This window comes from Anabrus simplex, chromosome 4, assembly GCF_040414725.1.
Source record: "Anabrus simplex isolate iqAnaSimp1 chromosome 4, ASM4041472v1, whole genome shotgun sequence".
NCBI classification, from domain to species: domain Eukaryota; kingdom Metazoa; phylum Arthropoda; class Insecta; order Orthoptera; family Tettigoniidae; genus Anabrus; species Anabrus simplex.
In genome coordinates this window covers 365,103,548-365,117,070 of record NC_090268.1, presented here as the reverse complement: position 1 = coordinate 365,117,070, position 13,523 = coordinate 365,103,548, and the positions used below count along the sequence as shown (strand labels likewise).

Here is a 13,523-nt window from a genome sequence, read left to right as displayed (position 1 = left end):
ATTCCAGATTGTATACAGATATCGAAGTAAATTACTGTACACGAAGTTAATAATAATTTTTAAATTGCATGTAAATTGGCGTTATCCGAGAAAAAGCATAGGGAAGTCCGCAGACGATGTTTCCAATGTAAGGTGCGAGTTGTGGAGCTGTGATGATAACGACAGGTGCACTTGTCTACCACAATTCATTGTGTTTTAGAAACGTTGAATAGGGTGAAATTTGTTTAAGATTTTCACACAGTGCATTACTTTTCAGATACTTATGCTACAGCTTCAAACATAGAATTTGGCTCACACAGGGCTACTGGGTAGGCCAATATTTGTGTAGAATTTGATGAACCCATCTTTCCTATAAGTGAATCAAACCATCAATTGTACGTGTACAAAGTGCAAATTTTAGGTAAATCCAGAAATAGAGAAAAATTTAATGTATAAGGGATAGAGATACGACAAAAGGTCATAGGACCGAAGTTGTAGATCACTCCAAATTGAACGGAGATTGTGCCATCCGTTTTGTGATACGACTTACCGTTTAGCCACGAAATACATCGAAAGGAAGGACTGCACCGTCATTAAAATTGCCTCCATATTTCGATATTTTTCGGGGGTAAAAAATAAAAAAAAAATAACATCTCGTAAATTTTCCGTAGGTTACATGCTAAAAGCTATAATTTTGCAAAATTTCAATTTTCTAACTCGTCTGGGAAATTGTGCTGCGATCTTGATATGGGGAAGTGGGTTAAAAATCAGGACTTTAAGGAAACTTTTAAGCCCATAAAACCTGTAGGTTCTGCATAAATATCACCGACTGTGTTCTTATGCAGGTTTGAAACTCCCAGCATGTACCCTCAGGGAATTATGAGAATTTGAGATTTTTCTAGGGATCCTGAAATCATCAGGTTGTCTGGTACCAAGTTTTAAATTTCTAAGATGCCTAGAATGGCCTCACTAATTTACGTCTGTTTTCATTTTTATGCCTTAATTTATATATATAGTACAGTATATATAGATCGCGCCAAACAGACTTCCATTTATTAGTGTGGATAATATTTTACCCGTTTCCCTAGTGGTTCTAGGGGCGTCTTACTCCCACAGTACGTTTTCCAGGTAGTAAGTCATACTTGAAATTCATACTGGTACATACACACGTCCATTATCTCGGTCATTTCTGACAATTTATTTTTTCACCCTTTCTCACCCCCTATGCCACAGGGGGCTGAAGTTAGACTTTAAACAACCGGAATGTTACTATTCATCTCAGCGACCCGGAAAATTATGGATTCGTCAGTATATTCTATTACTATTATATCTCACTCCCCCTTCCCCCACCCTAAAGGGGGCTAAACTTTGAGTTTTAAAAAATCGGAAAGTTACTATTCATCCCAGCGACCCCGAAATGTATGGATTCGACACTACTTTCGATGATTTGTATATTTCACTCCGCTTGCCCCGCCCCTAAGGGTTCCTGGGGTGTTTAACCCCCATGTGGTTTGTCTCCTGATAATAAAAATTCGAAGTGTCACAATTCACCTCAGCGACTATGTATTCGACACTATTATTTCTATATATAATTATTATTTCTATATATCACTCTCCCATCGCCCCCCACCACCAAGGGGGCTGAAATCGGACTTTATAAACAATTCCGGAGTGTCGCTGTTCATTTCAGTGACCCCGAAAAGTATGGATTCAACACTATTTTCGATGATTTTTATATCTCAGCCCCCTCGCCCCCGCCTGCCCCTAAGGGTTCCTGGGCAGTCTTACCCCCACGTGGTTTGTCTCCTGACACTAAAAATCCGGAGTGTACAATTCACCTCGGCGACCCCGAAAACTATGTATTCGACACTACTTTCGTTTAATTTTATATATCACTCCCCCTCGCCCCCACCCCAAAGGGAGTTGAACTTTAATAAAAGAAATCCGGAGTGTCACTATTCATCTCAGCGACCCCAAAAAGTATGGATTCGACAGTATTTTCGTTAATTTGTTTATCTGACCCCCTCGCCCGCCTCCCCTAAGGGTTCTTGGGCTTTCTTACCCCCGCGTTGTTTGTCTCCTGATACTAAAAATCCAGAGTATACAATTCACTTCGGCGACCCCCGAAAACTATGTATTCGACATTATTTTCGTTTAATTTTATATATCACTCCCCCCTCGCCGCCCCTGCGAAAGGGAGCTGAACTTCGACATTTGAAAAATGGGGAGTGTCACTGCTCATCTCAGCGACCCCGAAAACTGTGGATTTGGCACTTTTTTCGATTATTTTTATACCTTGCCCCCCCTGACCCCCACCCCTAAGGGAGCTACGGATGGCTTACCCCCACAGTGCTCGTCTCCAGATAGTAAATCATAAGTGTACCAAGTTTCGATGAAGTTGCTCCAGTAGTTTAGGAGGAGATGTGTCATTTACACACACACATACATGCATATATCCATTTCTATGTATAGTAAGAAGAAGATTATTATTACATAGAGAAATTTTATTTTGAACACTGCAGAGATCTAAACTTAAACTGTATATCCGAAGAAATTATTCGAATCCGAGGAATGAATATTACTTCGCTCGCGGCATGCCCAATCATGAGAATGGCTTCAATAACATTAGTCACCAGTTTCGGAGTCGTGTTCATTGCAGAGGGCAGGATTCTTATTCTTAAGAAGGATAATTGGTGCTACAATCGTCCACTCTAAGATGTTCGAGGGTACACCAGGTGACTACCAAGTCTTTCAAAGCTCTGCCGTGTAGTCGATAGAATTGTAACTGTGTAGAACATCGGGTAATTCTTGTAAAAGTTGCTTGTTGCAAGAAATGAATGACATGATATATGATAGCAAGAATGAAGAGGATGAAACCCGGCGCCGGCACATATGCCACTCCTCTCAAATAACTCAAGACTTAACGTCCCGATCCGACGGACGAATCATCATCAACACCGTCATATGCCCTCACACCATATAAGACCAAAAACAGCTTCCTACGTCCTGGACGTAAAATGGCTCCTTGTATATTGTGTTCTCTACCTATCTCATGTACGTTGCCTAGCGACAGCGACTCTATGCATTTAATCTTGGTGACAGCACGTTGGATTGTCATATCCCAATGCACGTTTTCCAATGGTTTTTCGTTCATAACTCACCAACGAAAGCGAAAATGAAAATTCCGGCTTCGAGGTGCATTCGGACCCCTTTCCATCTACCTATGTTCAAAATTTCAGATCTCTACGTGCTGTAGATTTTGCTGGGCATCGCGCACAGACAGACAGACAGACAGACAGACAGACAGACAGACAGACAGACAGACAGACAGACAGACAGACAGACAGACACTTCCTTTTATAATATTATAGATATAGAGTTTTTATCATCCATTTCAATCATCATTTCATTTCTTTGTATCGCGGCTATAACGTATTCTGAACGAACAAATTATTGGGTAAAGTATTTCAACATCATGCATATTAATAACTTGCAGTAAATTTTCCAATAGCCGTTGTGAGGTGACCAGAGTCAGCAGGCTAATTTCAGCCCAATTCCAGGAAAAGTACGTCATCTAGGTTACGAGAGACCTTACCCTCTCTACCTCATGAAGAGACAGTTGATACATTATTAACACCCACTTTTCAAACTCCGCTTCGGGACGCTTTATTTTAGGGGGAAAGTTCAGCCTATGTGAATGAACGTAATGAAGCAACGTGATGGATTCACAGCTATACATCGGAGAAGGGATGAGACCTCGAATCTTACTGGACCATGGGATATGGCTGATGGAAGGAGACTTTTGAACCGATATATACCACCGACAAGAGCTGGAGAAGACATTCGGATTCTTATTAGCATTAGCAGTCGTTTTCACATTCATACTAGTATTCTTACTCGTGAGCAGATGTCACTTGTATTCGGACATTCTGATTCTCACGCTTGGAAGATACTCTTACTACGATTCTACGTCTACACATCGGAGAAGATTTTAACTTAGTTCACTTCGCATCTGAGTATATTCTACTCAAAAGTTACTCTCATTGGGACTTATCTCAATGACGAGAGGTAGTCAACGGGAGACCGGCTTTGACTAGTATAGGGCAGGAGAGCTTTTATTATGAATTTAGCTACGCTAATGTTCCGTAATACGGAAGAATACGAATGTATTCTCTCCATGAACATAACCCATGGTGGTTTTGCACTTAAAATTAGGACTCATTACGACTTTACGTAAGGAGTACAGTAGGAAGTATTAAGGACAGGAAATGTAGAAGTAGGACTGGAATCCAACAACAGAGAAGGCAGCCGGTACGAGATCCACATATGGTGAGCTTATGGCATAAGTTACTGCAAGTCTTCGCGCAACAGTTCATTTTTAAAATTAATTTCATTCAATTTTTCTTTTGCTTCCATAAGTTCAGATGTCAGTAAAACGCCGTTACGTCACGTTTTTCATCTTAATAAATAGCTGTTTGAATTTGTATTTTATGAAATGATTATTAATGATGCTTAAATTCCAAGTTAGTGTACTTAATGATTTGTGTTCCGTTCACCTCACCCCTGGGAGTTTTTTTGAGTCTCATTACGCATTATTATTATTATTATTATTATTATTATTATTATTATTATTATTAATTATCTACTTTTGTTTTCAAGCCATAAGCTTGAAGACTGGCGCCCTTGGGATACTGTTTCTGGAGAAACAATGACATATCATTTATTTATTTTAATATTAAAGTGACCCGCCACGTTATAAATTTGTCATATATCTGTGGGCCAAGTGGGTACGTCACAACATCATGAGAGGTGATCGATATGAACTTCTCTGACTGATCATTCAAGGGAAGATTGATGGGAAAAGATCTGTGGGAAGACCGAGAAATTCCTAGCTGAAAGACTTGCAGCGGTGGTATGGACATACGTCGATAGAAATCTTCCGTGCTGCTGTTTTGCGTGTAATTATAATCAATTGGATCGCCAACCTTTGGAGGGAGATGGCATCATAAGAAGAATAAAGCTAGAAATTCTCTATGCTATGGAATGCATGTTCACCATGAAATCAGAAGAAATTTAAGAGATAGAGAGTAAAGAAATGAAGACAATGATAAAAATTTGGGGATCATTGAAAACAGAAAAAGAAGAGTTTAGGTACAGGAAGAATGAAGATCTCTATCAGTGCGAAGAAAGCAAAAAGATGTCAGATACAATCAGAAAGAGGAGAGCGACCTTTTTGGCCACGTAATGAGGATGGATGACAACGGACTGAAATTTTTAAACATGTTTACAGGAGTAAGAATGGCAACCACTGGATTCGAGGAATACAGAAAGAAATGGAGGAAATCGAGATAACTGAAGACATGATACAGGACAGAACAACTTTAAAAAGTTGATTCTAAGGGTATCCAGGAAAAGGAAAGCAAGAAAAGAAGTTACATCTGGATGGAACTGTGGAGGAAACAACAAAACAAAAGAATGATGAACAAGCAGTGAGCATGATAAGAAGTGGGAATTAAATAACGCTAATACATGCAATGGGTTGTTTACTTAGGTGATCCTTCAATGGCCAAATTCGAAAGAAGAAATGTGTATTAAAATACAGTGTAACCTCGGATTCTCTGTTTTTGGAGGGACAATGGGAAAAAAAACGTACAACACGGGAAAACTAAAAATCCGGGAACAAATGAACCATCAACAATATGGCTAAACATCACAAAAATGAAATTTGTATACTTATAATCTTACAAATGCCCCTAAACCAAACCAAACCAAACTACAGCCCCAATGGGTCTTCCACCTACCAAGTGACCGCCCTCAGTCTGAAGGCCTGCAGATTACATGGTGACACGTGGAAAGTGTGACGAGTCCTCTCGGCCATTATTCCTGGCTCTCTAGACCGGGGTCACCATTTCACCATTAAATAGCTCCTCAATTAGAGGTAAACGTAGAATGACTGAACCTGGAACCAGACCTCATATACAAATGCCTGACCTGGCCAGTAATCGAACCCAGGCCCTCTGGGTGAGAGGCAGGCAAGTTAGACCACGGGGATGACTTCAAACGTTAATTACTGGTACGAGACTTTAAAATCTCGAAACTTTACATTCAGTTTTACTGGGAAAACTTCGTCAAATTCCTTTGAAACCTTCTTTCAGTTCAGCGACTTTGACCAGCAAAACTCTTGGAAAAATCTAATACCCGTAACACTAAGCCAAACAACAATCGACCACAAGTAGTTTTTAATTCTCTAATATAATAAAATAAAGCACATTAGATACAAAAGCATCCAACATGATGGCGAAATCAATTTTTTAAAATCTTCCATTGTAATTTAGTCACCGGTATATTGTTCCTAGTCGGTTTATGGAAATCTTGTACCATGTAAATTACGCCTACATCGACTTTTAAAGGTTATGTTGAACTTGAGAATATGGTTTCGAATCCTCAACTTCTCGAATGCATTATATTCAATTCTGCCCGTCACTAATCACAATCAAATTAGAAAGAAAAAAATATCATTAACACTTCCAAAATTACAATTATTCGCAACCTTGAGCTTAAATGGAAAGCACGCTCGCTATTCAAGTCGGTACAAGTGCAAAATGATACAAAGTTTTTAAATGTAAGTGCACAAATAAAACGACTGGTTTTTATAACATTATAACACAAAAACTTGAAATTCCCAGTCTTATGTTAGGACGAAAACAGTGACAGGCTATCCCAAAACATCCCAAGGCTTTATGTAAGCTATGCAAGTTGCAACATCTGTTCCGGTCTCTATAGCATAATACCAATATAATGGTCCCTTATTGGACATTATAAATTTTCCAGCTAACTCATTCTTGGTTGCCTGCGTTTCGCCCTCATGTGCTAAGTTAGGCTTGTCTTTGATGGCCAGGCAGGCATCAATTTTTGAAAATGAGACATAGCTCTCATAGTGCATTGGCACTGCTGGTGGCTTCAAGTAGCCTATGCAGTGGCCTCCACGGTATGCACTAGCCTTGCGTCTTGGGTGGTGCACTAAGTCCCAACTGACGAGCCTAACTTAGCACACGAGGGCGAAACGCAGGCAACCAAGAATGAGTTAGCTGGAAAATTTATAATGTTCAATAAGGGACCATTATATTGGTATTATAAATTTACTCATTCAGGACAAATATTTTAGGTTCCCTATGGGAATCAACATCTACATCATTTGATGGCCAGGCAGGCATCAATTTTTGAAAATGAGACATAGCTCTCATAGTGCATTGGCACTGCTGGTGGCTTCAAGTAGCCTATGCAGTGGCCTCCACGGTATGCACTAGCCTTGCGTCTTGGGTGGTGTGCTAAGTCCCAACTGACGAGCCTAACTTAGCACACGAGAGCGAAACGCAGGCAACCAAGAATGAGTTAGCTGGAAAATTTATAATGTCCAATAAGGGACCATTATATTGGTATTATAAATTTACTCATTCGGGACAAATATTTTAGGTTCCTTATGGGAATCAACATCTACTTCACTCTATAGCATAATCGTATACGATAATATGCATGTTGGGTATTCAGCCCAAAGGCTGATTTAATTGTCCACAGCTCCGCCAACAGCTGTCATAAATAGCCTAGACGTCACTAAAGAGGCGTACTAGGGAAATATGGAGCGAGGTAGTTTCCCACTGCTTTCCTCACTGAACCAGAAGTTGCTATTACATATCAGTCTGCCAAGCCCACTGAAATGCATGCCCCAACCGACCCTATGGGCGATATTTTCAAACCATTCATAACAGGGACTGGCTGCATAAGGAATGGTATTACTAGCATCACTCATACCTCAGTCACTTTCATACTGTCAAAGTCAAGGATGAGACAGACAAGTCAATAAAAGTAACAAATTTATTGTAGCCCATACCAGAAGACATAGTGCACTGTAAACACTACATCTCACCAGCAAAGGCATACAATAATATTAAAATACTAAATTTGTGTCACTTAAGAAAGAGCAGTCTCGATTCCTGCCTGAAAGCCCAGTGACTATACTGTGCCCTGAGGGAAATGTCGAAAACCTGTTCGGCAATACACTTGAATAAAGTAAAAAAAAAAATTAAAAAAAAAAAAAAAAAAAAAATACCTATGCCTGGACATAATGTAGACGTTTTGCAATTACGAAAATTTGACGAAACTCGTTCCGTCTTCCAATAGAGCTGCCGAAATGCGCTCTGTCTCCTTCCACTTGTTGTGGGCACTCTCTGCTTTATGATTTCCGAGGATTCTCTAAACAATACTACCCGAATGCGATGCTAAGATGATCCCTTAAACAAGTTCACCGCCGATCGCTTTTCCAGTACAGTACTTCCTCGAATCAGCGCAATGACAGGACATCAACACCAAGATCCTTAAGTATGCCATAGCCGTCCTTTCGTAAGATAAAGTTTCTTGAAAAACGCGTGATTGAGGATTTAGCGTTGATGGGACTGAAATTTCTGGACGGTTGATCCGGGAAATAGCTTGTTCGAGGAACGGATTTTTACAACGTGATTTCATTAGGATGCTCATGGGACCACGTAATTTGAACGGATAATACAGGAAAACGTAGTTTCCGGGAATGTATAATCGAGGTTCTACTGTATTCCATTTATCAAAAAATATGTGAATACTAAAAGTAGCACATGTTACTGTATTACCTGAGAAAAGATGAAATTTCATTAAAATGCTAGTCCTATAAGAGAAAGCATCTGCACATCTAACGTTCCTCCTATCACATACAGTTAAATTCCCATTTTCTTGAGAGCTCCTGTTTAAGTGCCTAAGTTCACAACACTACAGGCTGCAGAAACAACTGTTTTAATTCTCCTTCCCTTCAGTGACTGTGACATAACATAACAATACAAAGTATTTTCAGAGATATTCAATCACAATAGCTTTCAAGACACAGTAATTTATTTCACGAGTTTCAATAATTGTTTGTTAAGAATCTCAATCTCATCAGGACAACTTTACCACTATATCTTTGCACCCATAAATGAGAATGCCCACATGCAGCATACAAAAATGAAATAATGAAACAAACCTCTTGCTTTCCAACAGACTTCGTTCCTTAACAATAGTCTTCATCTCTCCATCTAAAAACTTGCGAAGAGGCTGAATGTAACAGTGACTGGCAGCTCCAATGAAATCGCGTTCTGACTGACCTAACCTCTGCTCACACTGGCCAACCTTAATAAGAGCACTACCTAGAATAAACATACAACCCACATTCTTATATCCTCAATAAAAAAAATTAATAATAATAAATAATAATAATAATAATAATAATAATAATAATAATAATAATAATAATAATAATAATAATAATGAAAATTCAAATATCATACAAAAAATACAACAGCAAGGAACCTTTAGTAACTTACCATATGCTGTACCAGGTCCAAAGTCATTCCCAGCTTCAATCATGTCCAGTCCTAAATATTCTAGATTGCTTAAACGATTAGGCCGTTTCTTGTCAATTTTTTCGAACAGGTAATCTTCAACACGGTTTCCTGAAAGAAATTGATCACATTCAGTCATATAACCACAATTCACAAAGTATTATATTGAAACAAACATTTTACTGATTGGAGTGGAAAGTATTAATTATATTACCAAAAATATTCTCAGTTGACTATACATTACTTAACATACCATTAACAGGCCACTCAATGAATATAAGCAAAAATTTACTGCTGCAGAAAATAAGCTCTGTTTTTGGAACAATGCTTATGCAAAAATAAGGAAGATATTCAAGCTGCAGTTTCTCATTCTTAATTTTCAGTTTAAATTAAATCTGGAACATCCAAGTCCTTAAGGAATGAAATTAAAAAAAATAAAATAAAAACTCTTATAACAAATTCTTCTGTACCAAATAAATACTTCCCGCATGAGGACGAAGTATACTACACACATGTCCTTCTCCCTAGCTCCAATCAGCAGGCTTATTTACACCGATATTCTGAAACCATATTCTTGCGTGTAGAAGGGGACAGTCTATTTGTATTTTCTCTTTTCCTTACTCACATTGCTAGGCTGGTTAAGAGTCTAATCAAACTGAATAGTAGGATCTATGACATAACCTGTGACAATGTCTGAAGGCTACGATATTGATCCTCCAACTCTCCAACAAACCACAGACATCTACATGCACAGTAATTCTCTCAAATCCCTAAATGATAATGGACTGTACTATGTGACATCGAGTTAGCTGCAAGGTTTTGTTGTGGGAGCAATATTCTAGGACATAAATGGTTTCAATCTTGTTGTGGCGATGCCAAAAACATTTATTGTCCTGGGACCTACTTGCCACACATTAAAGTGCTGCAACACTGACTGCCATTTTTAAAGCATTCCTCAACAGAACAGATCAAATTTCAGTAGGTTTTATGACTATTTAACAACTGCTTTGGCACCTGCAACATTTCTAAATTGAGGAGAAAATCAAAAGTTGTTGCTCTTCTAAAACCAGGGAAAGATCCACACATTCTCAATAACTACCAGTACCAGTCTATATCCATCCTGCTGGTCTAGTTGTACAATACTTTCTTAGATGACCACCTTGAATACTGACGCATGTTGGCTGAATAAGTAAATGAGCAGAATCTGGTAGCGTTTTTACTTCTAAAATTTATTTCTTAATTCTGAAGATCACTTACAGTCAGCATTTCCAAGTTACACTTACTTTAAAACTACTTCTTGACATAATTACACCGTCCACGCTCATGTAACTTTCTACTGTTTTCTTTTCTCTCCGTTCTCCTGAGAACAGAGTCTTCCACACAATCAAAAAGTAAACGGGCAGGCCAAATGGTAATGTCACTGGTCCCTCTCAAATTGGCATGGCGGACGCTTTAAACATTACAATACTTTGGAACAGAATATTTTGTCTCATTCAATGATAAGAAGAGCAAGTGGAGAAATCAGAAGGTTTGCCACAAAGAAGTGTACTAGCACCTATAATATTTACTTTGCATACGAAGGATCAACCAATCCTACAAAATACACTGACTGACAGAGCAAATGCAACACCAAGAAGGAGTGGTCAGAACTTTATGCCAATTGCAGGGTAGACTGACGTCGCTGAGGTATGCTCATGATGTGAAATGCGACGCTGTGCTGCGCACGTAGCCAACGATAAATGGGACACGGCGTTGGCGAATGGCCCACTTCGTACCGTGATTTCTCAGCCGACAGTCATTGTAGAACGTGTTGTCGTGTGCCACAGGACACGTGTATAGCTAAGAATGCCAGGCCGCCGTCAACGGAGGCATTTCCAGCAGACAGACGACTTTACGAGGGGTATGGTGATCGGGCTGAGAAGGGCAGGTTGGTCGCTTCGTCAAATCGCAGCCGATACCCATAGGGATTTGTCCATGGTGCAGCGCCTGTGGCGAAGATGGTTGGCGCAGGGACATGTGGCACGTGCGAGGGGTCCAGGCGCAGCCCGAGTGACGTCAGCACGCGAGGATCGGCGCATCCGCCGCCAAGCGGTGGCAGCCCCGCACGCCACATCAACTGCCATTCTTCAGCATGTGCAAGACACCCTGGCTGTTCCAATATCGACCAGAACAATTTCCCGTCGATTGGTTGAAGGAAGCCTGCACTCCCGGCGTCCGCTCAGAAAACTACCATTGACTCCACAGCATAGACGTGCATGCCTGGCATGGTGCCGGGCTAGAGCGACTTGGATGAGGGAATGGCGGAACGTCGTGTTCTCCGATGAGTCACGCTTCTGTTCTGTCAGTGATAGTCACCGCAGACGAGTGTGGCGTCGGCGTGGAGAAAGGTCAAATCCGGCAGTAACTGTGGAGCGCCCTACCGCTAGACAACGCGGCATCATGGTTTGGGGCGCTATTGCGTATGATTCCACGTCACCTCTAGTGCATATTCAAGGCACGTTAAATGCCCACCACTAGGTGCAGCATGTGCTGCGGCCGGTGGCACTCCCGTACCTTCAGGGGCTGCCCAATGCTCTGTTTCAGCAGGATAATGCCCGCCCACACACTGCTCGCATCTCCCAACAGGCTCTACGAGGTGTACAGATGCTTCCGTGGCCAGCGTACTCTCTGGATCTCTCACCAATCGAACACGTGTGGGATCTCATTGGACGCCGTTTGCAAACTCTGCCCCAGCCTCGTACGGACGACCAACTGTGGCAAATGGTTGACAGAGAATGGAGAACCATCCCTCAGGACACCATCCGCACTCTTATTGACTCTGTACCTCGACGTGTTTCTGCGTGCATCGCCGCTCGCGGTGGTCCTACATCCTACTGAGTCGATGCCGTGCACATTGTGTAACCTGCATATCGGTTTGAAATAAACATCAATTATTCGTCCGTGCCGTCTCTGTTTTTCCCCCAACTTTCATCCCTTTCGAACCACTCCTTCTTGGTGTTGCATTTGCTCTGTCAGTCAGTGTACATAGTACTTTCCTTAAGCAGTCAACCTTGCTCTTACTGTACAGGATCAATAAATTTACAGAAATCCTGTCTCTCATGTCAACACACTATTTTTAAAAAAATGCATTAAGACCAAATCAATTAAATACTGAAGTATGTGCAATTCACCTGCATTCAAAATTGGCAAGATGGAAACTGAACATGTCACGGAAGGACAACATTTGAAGCAAACATTCCTCCAAATACCTGAACATTATTATGGACAGGTCACTCACAAAACCCACTGTAATTTTACAGCCAAGAAAGTTGCTGTAAGGAACATCACCCTGAAGAAATGAACATGCAGTAAATCAGGAGCAAATCCCACTGTCCAGAAAACAGGAAGAAGCTTGTGTTTCTCAACAGAAGAATATGCTTGTCCAGTCTGGAACAGATCCATTCACACAGAGAAAGTTGACGTCGCTGTAAATGAAACATGCTACATGATAATCGGCTGCATGAAAGCTACGCCTCTGGACAAGTTCTATAGTGCAGCAGGCATCTCTCCAACAAGCATCTGAAAATTAGCCCATGAATAAACTGCAAAACTTTAGCAGACCTTCAATGAAACATATGTCATGTTTGGGGCAGAAGATATGTTCAGCAGACATAGAAGGTTGAAATCAAGAACTAGTTTCTGGTCAGAAATAAGTATAGACCCTCCAATTTGGTATCCCCTTGAAGAGGAAGAGCTTGCAGGTGTAGAGTTAGACTGAAAGACTTTGAGAACACTCAAATGGCTGCAAACTGGAGTAGCAACAGTGAAAACCAACCTGGCAAGATGGGGTTTTGAGAACAGAGACAACATGTGAACGTGGCCATGTTCAAAATATGAACCACATGCTGATCTGCCCTGTCTGTCTGTTTCAGTGTACCCTTGAAAGTCTGTGGATGGGAAACTAACAATGGTTCAGGCAGCCAAACACAGGGCTGAAAGACTCAAAGAAATGAAGTCTGGACACGATAAAGATATAGAACATCTCACCATTCCTTACATGACAATAATAATTCAGGGTGTGTTACCAAACTGGTTGCTGGAGGATGTTTCTTAAATAAGACCATACCATTTTCTTTCTAAGGGAGTTGACATCATTTCTGG

At 40.6% G+C, this 13,523-nt stretch overlaps 1 protein-coding gene across 3 annotated transcripts in view; it reads right to left on the bottom strand.

The window, feature by feature from the left end:
- Window positions 1-13,523, bottom strand: part of EndoB (endophilin-B) — a 243,010-nt gene that overhangs the window by 192,059 nt on the left and 37,428 nt on the right. For all 3 annotated transcript variants that reach the window (XM_067145790.2, XM_067145793.2, XM_067145791.2), the window contains exons 3-4: window positions 9,366-9,494; window positions 9,026-9,188 (exon numbers count right to left, since the gene is read on the bottom strand). In XM_067145790.2, the coding sequence (XP_067001891.1) occupies window positions 9,026-9,188; window positions 9,366-9,494 (292 nt within the window). The remainder of the gene's footprint in view (window positions 1-9,025; window positions 9,189-9,365; window positions 9,495-13,523) is intronic.